This window comes from Tenrec ecaudatus, chromosome 5 (genome assembly GCF_050624435.1).
Source record: "Tenrec ecaudatus isolate mTenEca1 chromosome 5, mTenEca1.hap1, whole genome shotgun sequence".
Taxonomy (NCBI): domain Eukaryota; kingdom Metazoa; phylum Chordata; class Mammalia; order Afrosoricida; family Tenrecidae; genus Tenrec; species Tenrec ecaudatus.
In genome coordinates this window covers 38,771,359-38,792,736 of record NC_134534.1, presented here as the reverse complement: position 1 = coordinate 38,792,736, position 21,378 = coordinate 38,771,359, and the positions used below count along the sequence as shown (strand labels likewise).

At 41.3% G+C, this 21,378-nt stretch overlaps 1 protein-coding gene across 3 annotated transcripts in view; it reads left to right on the top strand.

Moving 5' to 3' along the window:
- VPS13B (vacuolar protein sorting 13 homolog B) overlaps window positions 1-21,378 on the top strand; it is a 731,003-nt gene that overhangs the window by 280,942 nt on the left and 428,683 nt on the right. For all 3 annotated transcript variants that reach the window (XM_075549441.1, XM_075549440.1, XM_075549439.1), the window contains exon 22: window positions 16,627-16,754. In XM_075549441.1, the coding sequence (XP_075405556.1) occupies window positions 16,627-16,754 (128 nt within the window). The remainder of the gene's footprint in view (window positions 1-16,626; window positions 16,755-21,378) is intronic.

The window sequence follows — 21,378 nt, the reverse complement described above, 5'->3', positions numbered from 1 at the left end:
TATAGGGGTTCTAAGGCATTCACTCTTTATCAGAGCACATAGGTGGGTTTGAATTAGAGGCCTGGGTCCAAATTTTAATCTGATAGCACCACTATGGTGCCGTAAGCTTCATGTACATTTATATTTAAATCTATGTTGTTTGTAATAACCAAAGCCAAGTTGATATTGGGGTAGCAATGTCCATCTTCCACGTGGGTAGAAAATTTGAAGTATATTCAGATAGTGTGAACTATCACAGCACAGGAAATGAAATGCAACAAGTCGCAATGTTTTGCAAAAGAAACCTCTCCCCCCCCCCCCAGAGGAAACATGGAAAAACATATGTCATTGGTGTCTCTTTGTACAAGTAAAAAAGAAGTACAAAGTAAGCAATACTTTGGGCATCAAGGTAGTGATGACCTGTAGTGAGGAGAGGACTACTGTTTAGGGGGGCTTCTTTCTTGTATGCTGATTGCCCTTTGTTTATTGTCATGTGGAGTGTTAGAGAGATGGTTATATTTTAGTAATTCAGTAAATTATAATTTGTCACCTTTCTCGTACAACTAACTTTGGGGAAAAATACAAAATAGTTTATTTATTTTAGTAGGGATATGAGGACAGAGTTGATAAAACGTGGTTTGATATCTGACCTATGACTTAGATTCTTTAGGATAAGAAACATAGTTTGGGACGGTCAATTAGGTTATAATTCAATTCACAAAATATGTTAGATGTTTTAATGAGACCATGTACAGCAAATTGAGAAGAACCAAATTAAAATTCAGAGGCACTTTTGTGCGGCCAAATAAATGTCTAGGTTCTTGGACTGTGGTACCTCGGTTCTTGCTCGCGGCACTGAAAGAATTCACCCGCTGGAGCACATTTGTAATCCATGTGATTTTATGAGGGAAGGGGAAGGTTCAGGTATGACAGTCTCAAAAAGTACACACTGTTTCAGGGCAGCGTGCAGGGCTGCTCAATCCCACACTGGTGGAGCCAGGCAATCCCAGGCGCCGAGAGAGCTGCAGGGCTCTTGGTGGTCATACAGGTACTTGTGGGCCCACACATGGGAGATTCCCACCCCCAGTCTGAAAGGAGAGGGGTGGCCTGCCTGTGGTCTGCTTTTGCCCACACTGGCTGGTGGGGTGGGGGGCGTGGTTGAGGACACTGGCTGTTCCTATTGGCTGAGTTTAAGCCGACCTGTGTGATGTCATGTCCCTAGGTTTGGGTTCACCTGTTTTTTGGGGGGGTGGTCCTAGTCTGCACATGCTCAGTTTGCATCTTTCTTTAGATGTCTAATTAATGTGACTGATTTCTTTCCAACCCTTTTGTGGCGCTATGCAGGCATTCGGGAGACAACCCCCCAGGCCCCCCATAGTCCTTATTCTAGCTTCCTAACAAAACCAGTGGAGAAGATTGGGAACCATCCTTAACGTGTATAAAATCAAACCAAACTCACTGCCATCAAGCCAAGACCTACTCCTAGTGCCCCGATGGCACAGGATGACACTGGCCCTGTGCGTTTCCGACCCTGTAACTCCTTACTGAAGGGAAAGCCTCATTGTTCTCCCGCAGACCTGCTGGTGGCTTCCTTTATATACGAGCATAAATCAAAGAGCATCGTTCCGGGTTTCCACTCCATACATGCACGAGTTCATTCCACACAACGCATATTTAACCTCGTCTGCCATCAGATCTCTCAGTCAGAGACTTTTCTTAGTCTTGTTGTCTTGCTGTTATCAAGTCAGGGTTGACGTTTAGCGACCCTTTTAGGACAGAGTAGAGACTGCCCCTTGGTTTTGTGAGATCTTCCTCCCCCGAAGTGGTTGGTGGTTTTGAATTTCGGGCCTTGCAGATTGTAGCCCCACTGGAACCCATTACTGTTCCGGGGCCCTTAGTAAGTTACCTTCAAAAAGGCTCTCATCAAAATAGTGGCTTCAGAGTAGAATGCTAGGCTGTTTAAAGTAAAGACAGGCCAACTCAGAATGTTGTGTTGACTACTTTTTGGGATCTCAAGGGGGGGATCTTGATAGAAATTCTAGAAGGATACAGGAAGACCTGGAGGATTATTATAATGTAGAGTTAATAGAATTGAAAACAACATCACTGAGAATAAGTTCAGGAAAGTCGTCCTGAGGGATTTCAGTGTTCAAGGGTAGCCAGGGCTGTCTTAGGAGCATAGCTTTGGACATCTTTCCCCATCCACTCTCCAGCCATAATCGTGCCCCTTCAGACTTCTTTTTCTTCTGAAAATCCAGACGATTAAGAAGGCACACAGTTTGAGCCCCGCAAGGATACCCACGCTGCTGTTTTGATGGGGTGTAAATCCAAGAGAACAAGACTCTGTAGGCAAGAGTCCGAGCAGCAGTTCTCCACCTGTGGGTCGGGACCCCTTTGGCAGGGGTCGCCCGAATCATAACAGTTGCAAAATGACAGTGATGAAGTAGCACGAAAATCATTTTATGGTTGGGGGTGGCCACAACCTGAGGAACTGTCTGAAAGGGCCTCGGCACTAGGAGGGCTGAGAACCACTGGGTCAGAGAGTTGGAAACTCCCTCAGAAGGGGATAAACTGAGATGCAGGATTTGTCAGGGAGCAATAATCTCACAGTTTGATATTTGTGTGACAAAGATTTTATTGTTTTATAGTAATGCTTTTTTTACTTACCCTTGCGGAAGAGTCTCTGAAAAGGATGCTCGGAAGGCAGGTAGATAACTGAATTGGGTTGTCAGCTGTGGCACCGTCAAGGAGACTGAGGCTGACAATCAGACAGTCAGGGCGAGGTCAGTCCAGCAGTTACTGGAGAATGAAGGGATTGGAGACAGCCCGTGCTCACCAAGCAATCAAGAACTTTGATCCTAAACATGCTTCGATCGGTCTGTAGCTGCAGAGGAGTCAAGAGGAGAAGGCAGCATGGAAGGAGACCCCAGAATGAGGCACAATATCAGATCTGATGCAAAGATGTAGGAAGTAGCGTTGATGGTAGATGTTTTAAGAAGGCTGTTTCACATTCTGAAAGGCCCATTGAAAGTTGTTTTTGTCTTTACAGTGGAGTACCCCTGCAGGATGTATGTTGTATTCGTGGCATATAAGAGATTCAGACAAGACAGCCCGAAATTAGATTTCATATCCAGAAAATAAATTCTTGATGAAAAACAAAATATGACATTTCTCTTTGCTCTTCTGGTTCTACCTCCCTGTCCTGCTTTAGCTTAAAATGCTATTAAAAGTGTGAAATTCCTTTGAGTTAAAAAGCAAAAATGTATTCTAGCTACCGGCACAGGGTATTTCCAGTTTTGCTAGAAAACAGTTGCTCCTTGCAGGAGAGCGCATCCTTTGTGTAGCCAGTCTTCCTATCTCCCACCAAATGGTGGTTTTCCCCTAAGCCTGGCAAAGAGAAGGCGGGGGAGGTGCTGATAGGATTTAGTTGTGAGTGGTTGTAAGCAGATTAATTGTGATGCGGAGTGTAAAACCAGCCCCTCTGTGAAACAGGTTGGGATCTGATCTCACTACTAGCAAAAGAGTTGAGCGCCTTTTTGGATACCAGGATGCATGGAACTTCCTGGATTTGGGGGCAGAAAGCTTCGATACCAGGGAGCCACAGGCAGAACCGAGGGGTGGCAGCAGCAGAACCAGGAGCCAGAGCATGAGAGCACTGGACTTTCCAGCCCCCCAAACAAAGCCGAGCGCTTTTGCAGAGGAGGCTGGCTTGTAGGCGCTTCCTGGGCATGGGCATAGCTTACGTTGGTGATGAGTGGAGGCCTTCAGGGTGAGACTGGTGGTGGAGAGGTGTGCCTTTGGCAATCCTAAAGCGCGTTCTTATGTTGCTTTAGCAAGCCCAGAGTCAAGAGCATGGCACCGAGGAGGCCATCCGTAGTCTTCTCACCCGAAATGTATCCTGTTCACGTCAGTATTAAACCTCAGAATCTGTGGCCTTCCCGAGGAACCCAGTAGAGAGTGCTGAGGGGAGAAAGATGACCTCCGAATTGTTAGGAAGTTTGGAAGGGGGCTGTGTACCTGATCCCCACAGCCTAGGAATCTGCCTTGGTGGTGATTCCCACCCCCCCACCTCCTTGTCAGATGTCTTGTGTTGAAACCACAGATAGATTTTGAGTTTAAACTTTCAAGAACCATGAGTTTTTAAGTAAAATGGGTTCCATCAATAAAGCTGTTCATCTGATATTGCTTAAGCCATTCTTACTTTAATAAGTTTGAATGCTGAGCAGGTATTTTCCTAATTACATTGTGAAATGAGCATTAATATATAAGAAAGACTTTTTTTGTGTGGACTTATATAAGAAGTTGCTCATTTGAATCATGTAGCTTTGTTTCAAAAGCCATTCCTTTGTGATTTAGATATTTAATTTCATTGGAAAATATTAAACCATGACGTTAGACTTAAATATATATTATGTAAATGATTTTATTCTCTCAGGGATAAAATGTGGTTTAAATATACATATAAAATAAAGCAACCAAGAAACATTTCTAAAGTAATCATAGAGCTTACTTATTGAGAATGTAGATTTGCCTTTTTAGCTTTTGTGGAATATAAGGGGAAAAAAGACTTGTAACCAAAGTTTTGTGGGAAAATGTATTAGTAATTATTTTTAATAGTTGATTTAAATAATCATAATAATAATGGTAAAATTTAAATGCCAATTGTACAAGTCTTTTCTACACTATTTTGGAAATCATGATCATTCTTCACTACACAATGTAATTGCTTAAAGGAATTCACCATGTACCAAATGATCATTTAACATACCAATTATAGTCCAAATGGTTACAGACAACATTTTTGATATGTTTGTTTCACGTTTGTGAAATATACCACCTGATTGGAATTATTATTGAAAGCATGAAACAATGTCTAGCATTCCTTGTATGACTAGTGTTCATATGAGAACACTTCAAGTATATTCTGAACTCATTATGGTATGTAGCTTATACTCATGTATCCTGAGTTTATCTTACATATTATCTTATAGGTAAAATTTGTTGATTATCCTAAGAATGTTGTATTTATTAATTGAGGTTCATTGATTTTAATTTTTAAATGTACTACATCTTTTATAGCATGCACATAGTGTTCTTCCTTTTTTGCATACTATGTTCTGTACAGTTAGAATCAGTAATTATTTTATATTTAATTAAAAAATTTTTATTCCTGTATCTCCCCGGCACCTTTTCTGTTTATTCAGTGCTCTTAAGCAGGAGATTTATTTATATATGGTTGTTTTTAATGAGTTTAAGTTTTTCTTATTTTCACTTTGAAAATTAAATATAAGCTCCACCAAATGTCAGAGTGAAGTCATAGATAAGTTAATGTTGAGAAATGACCTTTCTAGTTACGCTTTTTATTGGAGGTTATTTTTTATTTACTGTCGATTACTGTTGTCACTACCTCACTTTTTTACCCTTACAAACAACAATAGAAAGGAGGAAAAATCATTCCCCGAAAACCTAAAGCTGTGTCCCATAATCCTTTAGCTTCCTTGAGACAGGCTCACGTTTTGTAAAAAGTGTTACTGCAGTAGAGAGAAGGCAAAATCATCTACAGAAAACCTAGACTTCACCCCACAATTCTGTGGCTCTCTTGAGACAGGCTCACGTTTTATGCAAAGTGTTACTAAATTCACAGGAGAAATCCGTGAAAACAAGTAGAACACAAACCATTTGAAAATAAGCTTGAGAGTGGGAGTTTTAGATAGTGGTAGTCCCCCCCAACTACCCTGATCCGAATTCCACCTCGCAAGTCTGGAGAGGGCAGAGGATGTACACTGGTGCAGACAGGAGCTGGAGGCACAGGGAATCCAGGGCGGATGATACCTTCAGGACCAGGGGTGTGAGGGGCGATACTGGGAGAGTAGACGGTGAGTGGGTTGGAAAGGGGGAACCGATTACAAGGATCCACATATGTATGACCTCCTCCCTGGGAGATGAACGGCAGAGAAGGGGGGAAGGGAGACTCCGGATAGGGCAAGATATGATGAAATAACAATCTATAAATTATCAAGGGCTCATGAGGGAGGGGGAGCGGGGAGGGAGGGGGGTAAAAAAGAGGACCTGATGCAAAGGGCTTAAGTGGAGAGCAAATGCTTTGAAAAGCTACCTCACTGAGCCATGTTGATTAGGATTGAAAGGGGAAAAGGGTTTCATTAATTGTGCTCAGCATACTTATTTTTCAATTCTTTTCAAATTTTTTTGCTCATGTTAGGTAAGTTTTCAACCTCTATATCAATTAGGTAGATACTCTTCCCAACTAATGGGGGAAGTGTTGTGATTTCATTTTTATCACGTGTGGGTTAATTTATTAGTAACAGACACATTTGTAAGTTTACTTAACTCTTCATAAGTAAAAAATAAAATGCTATAACCAATTGAAAGCAGTGAAAGATAGGAGGCCCCTGATCAATACCTTCTTGTTATTGAATGTTTATTATGAAATACTGCCATCCATGGCTTCCTGATATAAGGAAGTATCATGTGAGGACATTTATTCAATACATACAAATTTTATCTTTCTCAATTTTAAGTAAAAATAAATATGAATACACATTTTCATGGTTCAGCCAAACGGATTGTGTTTTTAGTTCTGTGCATCACGATTTGTAAGACTGTGGAAGTTTTGTTTGCTTTTTCTCCCTTTGGAACTTTGAGTTTAGACAAGAACCTTCACGTAAGGCCTGCCTATTGTAGTGCCAAGGAACCAAGATAATTTGAGAAACAGGTTGGCCATCGTAGTTCAAGAGAAGTTTGGGAGTTCTTTGCAGACATTCCAAATCAAAGCCGCACTTACAATCATGGACCCACGTCAGCTTACAGTCACCCTGTGGGCAGACTCCCGGTGCTCCTCCAGGATTGTGAGACTGCCAGTCCTCCTCATCCTCCCGCAGGGGCCTCCTGGTCCTTTCAAACTGTGGCCGGCGGTTAGCAGCTGACTGCAGCCCGCTACAGGGAGTTCAGAGGAGTTAAAATGAATGCCGTCTCTGAATCTCCAGGCTGACTCACAGTGCTCCAGTAAGACGACAGCTGGTGAATATGGTAATGCCGAGCAGCCAACTTATTAATAAATTTCCCAACTTTTTACATTTCATCATAGAGATCATTTTGGAGATTCATTGAGTTACACCATCATTTTAACGATAATGTCAATGAATGAAAAATATATTTTTTCCTCAAAATATCTTTGAGATATTAATGTTATAAATACAGGCCAAGTTTAACTAATACGGAGTTCTTTGGAAATAAGTGTACTAACGTGAGTTTTTACACAAACTGGCAAGAATTCAGTAAAAATTCAACCAAATTGTTTTGTATGCAGTTCTTTTTTTTTTTTTCTTTCCCCTCTCCTTGTTAGCAGTCAGAACAAGATTATCGTTTCCAGATGAAATCCTGAATGTCACATAGTGATGACATATATTTTCCTGGTTGGCGCAGCATGAGATGCAATTTTGCATGCCATGTCACGCTGACTTGCAGAATCCAAAAGCCATTATTTCCCAAGGGGCTTTCAAGAGTGATAGTATTCCATGTATTTTGATGAAAAGACTCAGGCAGTATTATAGTTTCTATGATAAGTGGCTAAAGCTTTAACTATCATCCCAATGCCAGAAATTTAAAAAATAGTATTACTATGTAAAGGTCTCTTTCTCAGGTTATACAAATTCATCTTAGCAAGTAAAACTGCCAACAAAATCATGCTCAGTGTAAAATACAGAATGAGGAGAGCACGACAGAAAAAGGAGTAGAGACAAAACCGCTAGGTCTGTATTCTCTTTCTGTTACCTTGCCAGCTTCATACCTCACCATCTCATTTCCTTTACATATAAGGGCCCAATAAGTGTACCCCCAAATACTGGACAGTGTTGTTTTAAGACTCAAAGACAACGTGCAGAAGTTCTTGTAAAACTCCTACTTCTGATGAGTTTGAATTGGAAAGGAATACTGAAGGCTTCAAGACAGAGGTGATTTTGTGTGTTAATCCCTAACTTTGTCCTGCAATTCTATATTCCCCTATTTTATTTTAATCATCTGAAAGTTGCATTATAATCCATTGTTTTCCCTTAAGCCTACATGTTGTTGTTGGGTACCAAGCACCTCTTTGGCTCCGACCTGTACTGACCCCACGCACAACAGAATGAAATCCTGCCCAGACCCCCACCAGCCTTACAGTGGTGCCTGAGCCTGAGCCCGAGCCCAGGGTTGCAGCCATCTTGATTGCCACCCTCTTTTTCCTGCTCGTCCGCTTTACCAAGGAAGATAGCCTTCCCCAGGGCCTGGTCTCCTGGCCTATGACAAAGTCTCCCATCCTTGCCTTTAGGGAGGAGCACTCGGCCTTGCTTTTTCCAAGACAAACCAGTTTACCCTTTTAGCGGTCCATGGTACTTTCGGTATTCTTCTCCAGCGCCACAATTCAACTGCCTCGCTTTTTCTGCGGCCTTCCCTATTCATTGTCCCGCTTTCACATGCACATGAGACAATTGAAAAGACCATGCGTTGGGACAGGTGCACCCTCGTCCAGTACTCTGAAGAGGTCTCGTGTAGCAGATTTTCCTAATGAAACACATCTTTCGATCTCTTGACTGCTTCTTCCATAAGCAATGACTGTGGATCCAAGCAAGACAAAATCCTTAGCAACTTCAACATGTTCTCCATTTATCAGAATGTTAACCTATTGGTCCAAATTGCGAGGAGTTTAGTCTTCAGTTGTTATTCCTACTGAAGGCTGCAATCCTTGACCCCATCAGTTTGGTCTGCATCCTGGATAACCTTGAGAAGAACGGGCATCCACAAGACTGTGCTCATTCAGAACGTGCACAGGGATCAAGAAGCAGTTGTGTGACTAGAACCAAGGAAGGCTGCATAGTGTGATATCAGGAGAGTGTGCATCAGGGTTAGATCCTCTCACTATACTATTCAATCTGTATGCTGAGCCATATTATCAGAGGCTGTGTTACATGAAGAAGAATGTGGGGATTGGAGGTAGGCTTGTTAATCCGGTATATGCAGATGGCACTACCTGGCTTGTTGAAAGCAAGGAAGACTTGAAGTACTTGCTGATGAAGATCATGCCTACATACTAGCATTTATTTCACACTGACGATCTTCTGTTTTATTTAGTCTTACTGACTTGATTGCTAGATTAGGGTGTGTGTGTGTGTGTATTCCACCCAACTCCTACCCTCAGCAAATTTTTAGACGTCTGTCTTATTCTATTGCTTAGGTTACTAGTTTATGTATCTTACAGTCTGTTTAAGACTAATATGCTTTTTCTCCTCTCCCTTTCCAAAGTTTGACAACTACATTCCTAGACCCCACCATCATTCATCAGGTTTCTCAAGGCAGATACTTGCCTTTTGCTGGACATTGCATTGTTTCCAAGTTGCTTTGCTTCAATACACCTTTATGCTCCTACTCTGGTCAGAGCTACAATACTGCCCTTAAGAATAATCCTCAGAAAGTAGAAAGGAAACAGAGGAAAGAACCAGGAGGCAAAGTACATTTATAGAGGCCTAAATACAGGCATGTGCATTTGTAAAAATATATATAATGAGAGGGGAGTATACTCATATTTTTATATTGAGAATTAAGGTTGCAGATGAACATTGGGCCTTGACTCAAGTACTTCCTTAGCACAAGAACAATTCTAACAATCCGGCATTCTGTGATGCTCACCTTCCTGACACAATTGCTGAAGACAAAATGGATGCATAAGCAAATGTGAAGAAAGCTGATGGTGGCCGGCTATCAAAAGATATAGCAGTTGGGGTCTTAAAGGCTTGAGGATAAACAAGCGGCCATCTAGCTGAGAGGCACCCAAGCCTACATGGAAGAAGCACAGCAGCCTGTGTGATCATGAGATGCCGATGGGATCAGGTATCAGGCATCTAAGACCCAGAATAAAACTATACCCAACGTGAATTGTGGGGGGGGGACGCGGGGGGCATGGAGTGGAAACCCAATGCCCATCTGCAGACAATTGGACATCTCCTCACAGAGGGGTCACAGGAAAGAGATGAGCCAGGCAGGGTGCAGTATAGCACCGATGAAACACACAACTTTCCTCTAGTTCTATGGTGTTTCCCTCTACTATGATGACCTCAGTTCTACCTTACAAATCAGATTAGACCAAAGCATGCACACTGCTACAGATAAGAGCCTGCAACACAGGGAATCCAGGACAGATAAACCCCTCAAAGCCAACAAAGAGAGTAGAGATACCAGGAGGATTAGGAGAGGGTGGGGGGAGAAAGGCAGAATTGATCACAAGGATCAATCTAGAAACCCCTCCCAGGGAGACAAATAATTGAAAAGTGGGTGCGGACCAATGGAGGAGGATGTAAGATATAAAAAAAATCTATAACTTATCAAGGTTTCGTGAGGGAGGGCGGGGAGGGGAGGGAGGGGGAAGAAATGGGAGCTGATATCAGGCGCTCAAGTGGGAAGAGAAAGCTTTGAAAATGATGATGGCGGCATATGTGCAAATGAGCTGGACACACTGGGTGAATTTATGGATTGTGATAAGAGATGTAAAGAGCCACCAATAAAAGTATTTAAAAAACAATGGCCATAACGAAATGTTCTGAAATTGATTGTCTTGATGATTGTACAACTATTAAATTGTATTATATATAAATTATGTGCCAATAAAACTATATTTTAAAAGGAAACATAAAAAGAATAAGCCTCAGTGGGCCTTTTCCATATTGCCCCACTCTCTGTTCTCAGCCAACCGCTCCATGGTTTAGATAACAGCAAGTGGGCCTAAGGAGGATTTAGTGACTTTTTAGTGCACTTAAATGTGAAATCTAAACTTCTTACTGTAGCCGACAAAGTTCCACAGGATCTAGCTTCCCTCAGGTTCTTCTGTTTCACTTTTGTCTTTTTCTCCTTTTATTTTATCCTTTTCCCCAGTACTGATATTTCTTCAAGCACACCACACTTGTAGTTTTTCTGGGTGCTTTTGTACATGTCTCCATGTTTTTTCTGAATCGTTATGTGCTTTCCGTCCTCCGTGTCTTCGTTTACATGGCACTTTTTGAATGAAGAGACGCTTACCGTTTCAGGCTTTCAAAAGTAGACCCCAAGTTCCCATCTCTTGTGTCCTCCAGACACTTGTCAGCACACGTTTCACTGCGTGTTTGTCTCTCTCCCTCTAGAGTACATATTGGAAGCCAGAAGATTTGGTTTGTTCACTTTCATATTCCCAGAATGTAACAAGTATTTCTGATAGAGAGCAGGTATTCAGTATGTAATTATTTTAAGAGGGAATGGAATCCTTTTTTCTCATTATTGTTATTTCTTACTGCACTATCTACTTGGTTCTGACTCACAGTGACCCTGTGTGACAGCCCGTAGGGTATCGTAGGCTGAAATTTTTGTGGGAGCCAAATTCCAGGTTTGTGTCTCCTCTGGAACAGTTAATGTGCCCAACTGCTGACCTTTCGGGTAGCAGAGGAACTGAAAATCATAGTCCTTACTGGTTTGTTATTTTGCTGATTTTACTTGTTCATTGATATCCTATAACTTTCCATATCTCCTCACATCTTGCTTTGATCATTTGTTAATTCTTGAGAAGTTAGCAACAGGACTGTGGACTGAGTTAGGTTGATACAAATAATCTTTTAGGGTTTCGGTTCCATCAGAAATTTTACAGATTTTAAAAATGTTGATCTACAACTTGGATTTACAATCCAAGTACAAACAAGGATAAAAAAATACTACCTTTGCTTCACTATCAGTAAATACAAACTTAATTTCCTATCGTATTCTTAAGTCTGTGTTAAGGGTCCTGGGAAATTGAAAGTAGTATGTGATATGGCTTCTCTTTTGATGAAATTTTGGTTTTAACTGAAGAGAGAAAAGTTGTATGTCCAAGTAGTAGGCTCCGTAGAAATGGACAGGACTTGGTTTGCTCCAACCGGAACATTTCACTTGAACGGGGACAGCTAGGAGAATGCATTGATTGGAGGGAAGACTCCTACACAGAAGTGAACAATGAAGTTGAGTAGATTGAAAGAGTCGAGGTGGCCTTGAAAGTCAGTGAAAGCACTTTTCTTTCTTTTTGTTTTTGGTGGTGGCGGTGGTTCTGAGATGCGGTTTATTCTTGAATAGTAGCTCTGTTGAGCATAGGATAGGACTGAACCCAGAAGACCTTTTGCAGAAGTGTCAGTCATCCTGCTTAAGAGTAATGAAACATTTTCACAGATTGGTAGCCAATGAAGTGAGAAAAAGGTACAGGTTTAGGTTATTTTTGGATGTTGGATGTGGGCTTCCCCCCGCCCCCTTTTTTTTTAACAAGATAAATATATCTTTTTGGTCCAGATTTCCAAATAATGTTTAGGGCCACAAATGAATAATAGTTTATTTTTCTTAGTTATATATAAATGGTTGAGAAGAGTGAGAGGTCACTATAAGACAATGTTCAGCAGCTATTGCTCTTTCTATGTTATGATAAAATTATGTTTGCCTATCCCTCCCTCTCTTTAGAAATGTAAATGGCTCAAAACATGAGCCTGATCTTCTACATCTTTGTTTCCCCTGGTCCTAACACAAGGAGTTTACTCAGTAATGCGTACTGAATTGAAAGGAGGAGCTTTCCCATAGCTCATCCGTCATGGCAAAGGCATGCATTTTCCTGTATCTCACTTTTGAGTGTTTTCCAAGCCGTGCAAACAGAGTGGGAGAATAGCAATATAGTAAGATTCAAAAATCAGCATTTCTTTCTTTTCTCTGTTCCTGATAGCCCCTAAATCATTCTGTGCTCTCCCAAAGGCTTGAAGCTGAGAGAACACGCCCAAGTGTGATTCTGCTTCTGCACGGCTCTTCACACCAGCTTTCTTGAGTCTCCTTCCAAGCCGATGTTTCTTCTGGTTGTAAGACGTGGAGTAATTGGTTAACAATGTAGCTCTGAAAGCAGACTGAAAGGTGGCGGTTAGCGATCTGTCCTCTTTCATACCGTAAATATGGCCCGTGTGCACAATGAGGAAGAAGGGTCCAAGCAGAGGAATAGTTTTTCATCTTTAAAGTGAGATAACAACATGAATTCCATGATTTTGTCTGAGTGTTCAACAGTATTGCTGCCAGCAACAAAAACAGGATTCTCACCACAATGTCCTTGGTCTTTCAAAAATAAGATCGCACATATTTTCCCTCAAATTTTATTTCAACTTAATGTGCTTTTATACACAATTGTTTATTCTGTCGTGGCTAAGCCAGATCTTGAGGTCTGCCTGTAGTCTCAGTGGGAAATACCTCAGTTTCTTGGCTTCCCTCGAAAGAGCTGAAGCCTGGTTTGTGATCCAAGTGAGTTTTTATGAAGGACAGAAGTGTCCGGTTTTACACAGGCCCCCTCCGAGCACTCCACACCCCCATGTGGCGATCTGAGGCCAGAGAAGCCGCAGCAAGGCTGAGGAGCAGCTGGAAAAGAGGGTGGTGGGCTCCTGATTCTGGCGCTTCAGGGCCCTCCCTCCCCTGGGGGGCATGATCAACAATACTGGTTGACCCCACCTGGCCTGATTGGGGCCCACCCAGGTCTACTGGCTTCATGGCTCAAGAGTCTGAATTTACACATGCCCTCTAGCCAACTTCCTGCAACTCTAGTTTACACTAAATGGTATTTACCAATCACCTGCTTGATTATCACAGTTGGAAAGGTACGTTAACTGATTTGAAATGCACTTAAAATTTTTATTAACTGATTTGAAATACACTTAAAATTTTTATTATCCAGTGAGTAGTCAAGTTTGAGTCAATAAAAATATTAGTTGATACCATGTTGATTTTGACTCATATCCAGCATCTGTGTTTGGATTAGAACTACTCTGTAGGAATTTTCAATGTTGCTTGCAGAAGTTAAGAGTCTAAAATATAGTAATTCTATATAGAGTCAAGGAGCTCCCGGTGGCATAGTGGCTTATGCCTTGGGCTGCTAACCGCAAGATTCCCAGTTCAAATCCACTAACTGTGCCATCAGAGAAGTCTACAGCTCTGTGCTTCATAAAGATTTATAGTTTTAGAAACCTTATGGATCCGTTTCATGCCACCCCATAGGGTCGCTATGAGTTGGATTCTACTTGATGGCAATAGGTGTTTTTTTTATTTTACTCTGGAAATGTTACCTTTATTTAAACGTTTCTCTCATAGGTATTCATTTCTGGCTGAAACGGATGTCCTTTGGCACAATATTGTCGTGGCTTTGGATACTTCGAGTTACTATTTAGCCATTGACACCATTACTCAAACCCTCAAAATAAGAACTGAAGTTCTTGACATACTGACTGCGTAATTGTTACCAGGTGCCAATTGAACCTCAAAAGGGAAAGGAATGGTCTTGATGTCAAGAATATATTGTCATCAGCCTCTGAAGTTTCTGATTTTTATGCTTCCTCAGACCATCTTATCAAACTTGGGATGCATGAATAGATGTGCACATGAAGCTTATTTCAGTGGATGAGCAAGAGTGTTCGGTGGCAGAATCCCAAATGTGTCACTTTCAAAGGCAAACATTTACCAGGACCGTGTCTAGTTTGATACGCGCCACCCTCCTCCGCCTGTGCTCTCCGCCTGCCTTTGGAGAGACAAGCATTCAAATGTTTAGTATTGTACCATGAAGAATTAAATATGTTTTACCGAATTATGTCGGTTTGCTGTGGGTTTAGAGAAGGAGGGCGAAATCTAATTTGGGGACTCACTGACCATTTCTCAGAGGAAATGGCATTTCAGGTAAAACGGAAACAATAGGTTGATTTTGATAGGAGTGCCATTGTGTGTTAGTTCTGGGACTGTGATCGCGCTTAAATGAAAGTACTCTTGACATTAGACTTCAGTCTTACTCACTTTGCTTTACAGATCAGGAGCCTGTCATGTAGGGACTTCAGATTGTTTCCCCCACATCCTAGGCCTTGTAAGGGGCATGTCTGAAATACTAACTCAGGTGGACTCCTCCAAATGAAGGAGTATTATGGTACCAAGTTGGATGATATGCCTTTAATTGTTGGCATTAAGAACATTTAGGCCTCAAATTACTTCATTTCTTGTTGGAGACAGAAAGTTTGGTAGGCAGGTTTTCTGTAGCTTAAGTGAAAATGATAACATCTGATTTTTTCCTGAATTGTGTGTAGTGCTGGGATTCTTTTTCCTACGTGTTTGGCGTGTTTACAGGTCATTGTACGGGGCTGGACTATCAGAAGCAGCAGCATGGAGCACAGCAATTTAAAACCCTGGGCCAGTCTGCCTGCATTCTTATCCTGGCTTTGCTGCATCACCACCTGGGTGACTGAGGATAAGTTACTGCACCTTTCCGTCCTCAGTTTTTCCACCTGCAAATGGCGATTCCAAACCACCAGCAGCTCTGAGGGAGAGAGAATGGGCTTCCTACCCCTGCCAACAGTTTGAGTCTCGAAGGCAAGCGGGGCTCGCCCTAAGTCAGCATTGAGATGGTGGCAGTGAGCTTTTGAAATGTATAAGCTTTTATGCAAGTATCAACAAATACGCACGCACTGCTTTTAAATGTACTTTGATTATATTGTGGTTGGTTCCAACTCCGGCGAACACAGTGGGCATGCCTTACGGCGTTGTCTAGACGCTCCTCATTGTGGAAGCCGGGTGGCTAATGGAAATTCCATCTTGACGTGCGTGCCCAAGCTCAAGTGTGTTCTTCTCCCAACTCTTCCCTTCCTGGAGACTGGTGTTTCTGCAGGACGTCTGTGTCGCCTTTCTTCTCTTTCCTCGCTCACGGCACTTGGGCTGCATCAGCTCACCCTAATGGCTGCTTCATGGAGGTGGACACAGGACGGTGCCGCTCCGTAGCACCTGCCCTGCTGCCGGCATCATCCCTTGCTTGGATTGTAGCCACAGCTCCTAACTGGTCTTTTTGTTTCAACATATAATCAGCATCGTTAAGTTCCTGCAGGACATCAGAGAAATCCTATCAAAATACATATCCAATAATATCCTGACTGTTCAGAATCCCTCGTCATTTCTCAGCTTTCTGAAAGCCAAAGCCAGTCAGTACCCGGACCCTGTGTGACTGGGTCTCCAGCTAGCGATCTGACCTCCTCTTCGGGCTGCCCCTCCTTACTCACGCTGCTGCCGCCTCAGGCGCTCGCAGGGCGCTGCCTCCACCAGGGTGCTGTGCTGCCGATATTCCTGTGCAGCTCTCAGGAACTGACTTTCTTTAACACGTAACTTTGACTTTTTCTAATACGCAATGGTGCTTAGTCTATTTTACCGAAAGCAACCTGCTATTCATGAAAATACATCAAACAAGATGGAAGGAGAAGGCAATTATGAACAGATGCAGCGAATAGCCATTCTCAGAGCTCACAGGCCTCCCGTGGTGAAATGGCGTGGTGTCTTTTTATGTAGCCTGCTCGGTTTCTTGTAGCAATGTTTTGTAATTTCCTTTGTGGAAGTCTCTTGTTTCTCAGGTTAGGTTTATTCTTAAATCTTTTATTTTTAGTGTGGCTGTTATAAATGATACTCCTTTCTTGATTCTTCAGAGCCGTGTTCCATAGTATACAGGAATGCAGTTGGTTTTTGTATGTTAATCTTGAAAAGAAAACCACTTGAGAATAGTGAATACATTTTTATGAGAAAGGAAGATGTTTTGGTTAAATAACTAACTATTTTTATTCTTAGAATCCAGACCATTGTCAGTTCCTGTCAAAGCCATGCTGAGTATATCTGACGGCTCCAAAAGTCCTGAAGAAAGAATGAAAGAATTTATTGGAATCGTATGGAATGCAGTAAAGAGGCTCACATTGCAGGTAAATTCATTTTCATTGTCTTTCAATCCATTTTTCCCCTCACAAATTCTTATTGTACCATGTCATTTCCATATTTTAAAATGATTGGTGCACTTTTCATATTATAAATAAAAATTCCTGAACCACATATATTATTTGTTTATGCAAATGTGGTTTACAAATATAGAATTTATGAAATATTTCTTGAATTTGAAAATGAATTAATTCTATATTTCATTTAATATTTAATAACTTTTATATTACCAATGTCCACATTACATTATCTCAGTACTAGATAAAAATTGAGTTGGTATTAAAGTTTTTTGGCCTCTTTAGCATTTAAAATTTTTAAAATCAAATTAACAGCAGATATTTCAAACATTTTTTAATAACTCATCCCTTTTTTTAAAAATCGTTTTAATGGGGACTCGTATAACTCATCACAATCCATACATCCATCCATTGTGTCAAGCACATTTGTACATCTGTTGCTCTCATTATTCTCAAAATATTTGCTTTCTACTTGAGCCCTTAGTATCAGCTCCTCGTTTTTCCCCTTCCTCCCAACTCTCCCATGAACACTTGATAATTTTATAAATTATTATTATTTTGTCAGGTCTTACACTGTCTGATGTCTCCCTTCACCCATTTTTTTTTCTGTTGTCCGTCCTCCAGGAAGGGGCTTATATGTAGATACTTGTAATCGGTTCCCCCTTTTGATCCCATCTTCCCTCCACCCTTCCTGTATCGCCACTCTCAGCACTGGTCCTGAAGGATCACCTGTCATGGATTCCTTGTGTTTCCAGTTCCTATCTGTACTAAATCTGGTCTAGCCAGATTTGTAAGGTAGAATTGGGAGCATGATAGGGGGGTGGGGGAAAAGAAGCATTTAAGAACTAGAGGAAAGTTACATGTTTCATTGTTGCTACACTGCACCCTGACTGGCTCGTCTCCTCGCCGAGGCCCTTCTGTAAGGGGATGTCCAGTTGTCTATTGATGGGCTTTGGGTCCCCACTCCACACTGTCCCTCATTCTCAATGATACGATTTTTTTTTCTTTGATGCCTTATGCCTGATCCCTTCGACACCTCATGATCACACAGGCTGGTGTGCTTCTTCCATGTGGCCTTTTGTTGCTTCTCAGCTAGATGGCTGCTTGTTTACCTTCAAGCCTTTAAGACCCCAGGTGCTATATCTTTTGATAGCCGGCACCATCAGCTTTCTTCACCACATTTGCTTATGCACCCATTTTGTCTTTAGGGATCTTATTGGGAAGATCAGCATCACAGAATGCCAGGTTATTAGAACAAAGTGTTCTTGCATTGTGGAAGTACTTGAGTGGAGGCCCAATGTCTGTCTGCTAGCTTAATACTGAACATATAAATATATGTAAATCGACCTATATCCGAATCATAGATTAATATATTTATATATGTACATGCCAATGTTTATACCTCTATAAATGTCTTTTACCTTCTAATTCTTTCCACTATTTCATTTTACTTTCTTCCTGTTCCACTATTATGTTTGACCTTTATTCATCTCTCAGTAATTCCTCTCAGCTACATTGTACTTGATCAAATACCACCAGGCAAGTCTACGCCCTCCTTGCCATCAATTATACATCACTTTCTTCCCTTGCCCCTGGGTTTGTTGGCTCCCACCTCTCTTTCCCCCACCTCCCCATCTCCCATGTTCCCATGGAACCGTCGTTCCCAATGTTTTCTCCTTGAGAATGTTTATCCTGCCTCTCTTTTATAGCCAGACATGAAAAAATAAAGTTTACCACATTATTTTCCTCCCTTATTACAAGTGAAATATGAAAATGTATACTTATTAGTTTAGTTAAAAATTATCTTCTCACTTCAATTTTCAGTGCATATAATTTGACCCTACTCAGTTACCCTCTTTCAAAGTTTTACCTACTGAAACTATACCTTTAGATCTTTATCAAATATTACTCTAGTTGTTTGATAAAAATAACTATGTAAATTTTAATCTTTCATATAACACATTTTTCTTTTGAATAAAATAAAGAACGATGCTGGAGGTACCTTTACAGACCTTTGTGTCAGCTGTTAGTATCCAAGCATTGGTCTCTTCTAATTCTGCCCGAGATTGAGAAAGTCACGAAAGTTTCACCCACTCTAACAACAAGCTAGATGATCTGCTGTGTAATTAAAATAGTAATTTTAAGTTGTTGTCCCCGTGGACAGGGCCGTAACACCAGTGCGCCAAAACCCAAATGTGCGGAGCAGCAGTTCCCAGGAGAGCTGTGGCACACATCCCGGAGGAGGAGGAAGCTCATCACACTGAGTACGAGGGACTCAGATGAGCAGCTTTTGAGTGACTGAGTCGGAATTAGCACGAGAGCTCAGAATACCTAACACAGGGCGTGGTAGCTACACACATCCTTCAATTATTTTCCCTCGGCTTTCTTCTAATATTTTCTCTAAAGATTACAGATAGAGCAGACATTTTGAGGAAAAACTCTAGTGAGTCCCCACTTGGGTAGAATTGAAATATCGGACTTCATGGGCACTCTAGCCCTCTCACTAAAGAAAAAGTAAAGGCTCTCTCATTCTGTGAGGGGCAAGAGAGCTAAAGAGCACTCTACTGATGTGGCTGTGCATGGGGCTTGTTGGATTCTGAGATGTGGACAAGATACATAAGAGAAACGTCTGATATAATCAAACCCTAGGCTCTCCTAAAAATGAAGGTATTCTGAGCTTAAGTTTGAAGCTTGTGGTGAAATGAACTTAACCAAAGCAATCACAAAGTCCACAGCCAGCTCCAACATAGACAACACTGCCTCAATCTGCTCTTGTCCCCTATTCAGACCATAATGGCCAACCAGTAGGCCTAATGCTTACCTCCTTTTCACTTCTTGCACACACTGTGTGGCATATAATAAATCATTATATGGTGTGTCAACACTTAAAAATATAACTAATTCAGTTATATAATCTGACCAAATGTGACTCAGATTTTTAACTTACCAAAATATTTAAAACATTAAAATGGGGACTTTCAGTAACCGTGAAAGGAGGTGGTGTTAAAGCTGTACAATTTCTATGAATAGAAGGGGTACAGTTCTAAGAACTGAAGAGGAGTGTCTGCAAAAAGATTAACTGTGAGAACCAAGTAGAAATACTGTCAAATACGTTATACAAAATGCAAAGGATTGTTTTCAATGGGTTTCTCTTAAAATTAGACTCGGCAGAGAGTAAATCTGTGAACTAGATAACAAGTCAGTGTAACTATCCAAACTAAAATAAAAGACAGAAGGAGACTCTCAAAAAGCATGAAAAACAGAATCTGGAATCGGAGGGACAATAACACACACACCTTTTTACATGTGGGCGTTTGAGTCCCAGAAGCAGAGCAAGGCAGAGGAAGCAATAGAAAGAGGTAATGGTTGAGATGTTTGCAAAATGTATGTCAGACACAGCACACACATCTAAAAATCTCAGTAACCTTCAAGCAGAATAAATATAAAGAAAGGCCATGGAATTATTTTATAATCAAACCATTGGAAGCCGAAGCTACAGAGGAAAACCAGAGACTTGAGTGCTGTATAACAGAACAGGGGTCAGAAAGGTCTGACGCCCTGTCAGCTGCAGGGGAGACTAGACACAATGACATGGCATCTTTTACTGGAAATTGTCTAAAAGACTAAAAAAAGTGTGAACAGAGAATTCCATAATTAGCAAATATTCTTTTCCTTGCAAGTATACTCTTAATGAAGACAAGTTAAAGACAAAAAGTATCTCCACCAGAAACAAGGAGGCTCTAAAAATTTCACTGACAAATCCCCTTATCTTTTAAATCTCTTCTTAAAATAACTTTTTGAAATCTCATTATCTTCAGTAGAAAATATGGCCCAGATATCTTTATGCTGAAGGAAATGATTATGGAATCTTGGATCTGATGCCGGTAATGAGATGTCCTGAAAAGAATAAATATGTTGAAAAATACATGAATGTGGAAAAAATACAGTGTTCAAAATTAAGGTTTAACATGTAGCTTTTATACCCATCCTCTCTTTTTGAACATGCTGCTTAATAAGAACCCAAAGAGAAGATTAGGTCCCAGCTGGTACAAATGTGACTTATCATTCCCTCGTTTTAATCTTTAGTGTAGAAAATGTGACCTTTTACTAAAAACACAGAAAACAAAAACTCCCTGCCATCGAGTGGATTGCTGTTCATAGGCTCAGTGGGACAGAACAGGCCTGCCTCTGCGTTTCCGAGACTATCACTCTGTATGCGGGTGGACGAGCTTCTCTTTCCTCCATGGAGCTGCTGCCCGTTTTAAACAGTGGCCCAATGCGTGATTCACTGCACCGTATTTCTCTCTAATCTCTGCCACCTTCCGGTCTTCAGTAAATTTTTCTAATTCCTTGTGTTGATTTACCTTCCCTCTGCCTTAAAGTGCAGTGGTGGCAAACTGCAGAGACGCGTAGTTTGCAGGAAACACTTGCTTCGTGTGTTCTATATGCGATCTGAGTTGGCAGATACTACATAGCTCTATTGCCTGCACCTAAGTGCTGGACTGCTAACTTCAAGGTCCATAGTTCAAACCCACCACCAGCTGTTCCCAGGGAGAAAAACGAGCCTCTTTGCTCCGGTGAAGATTTACAGCTT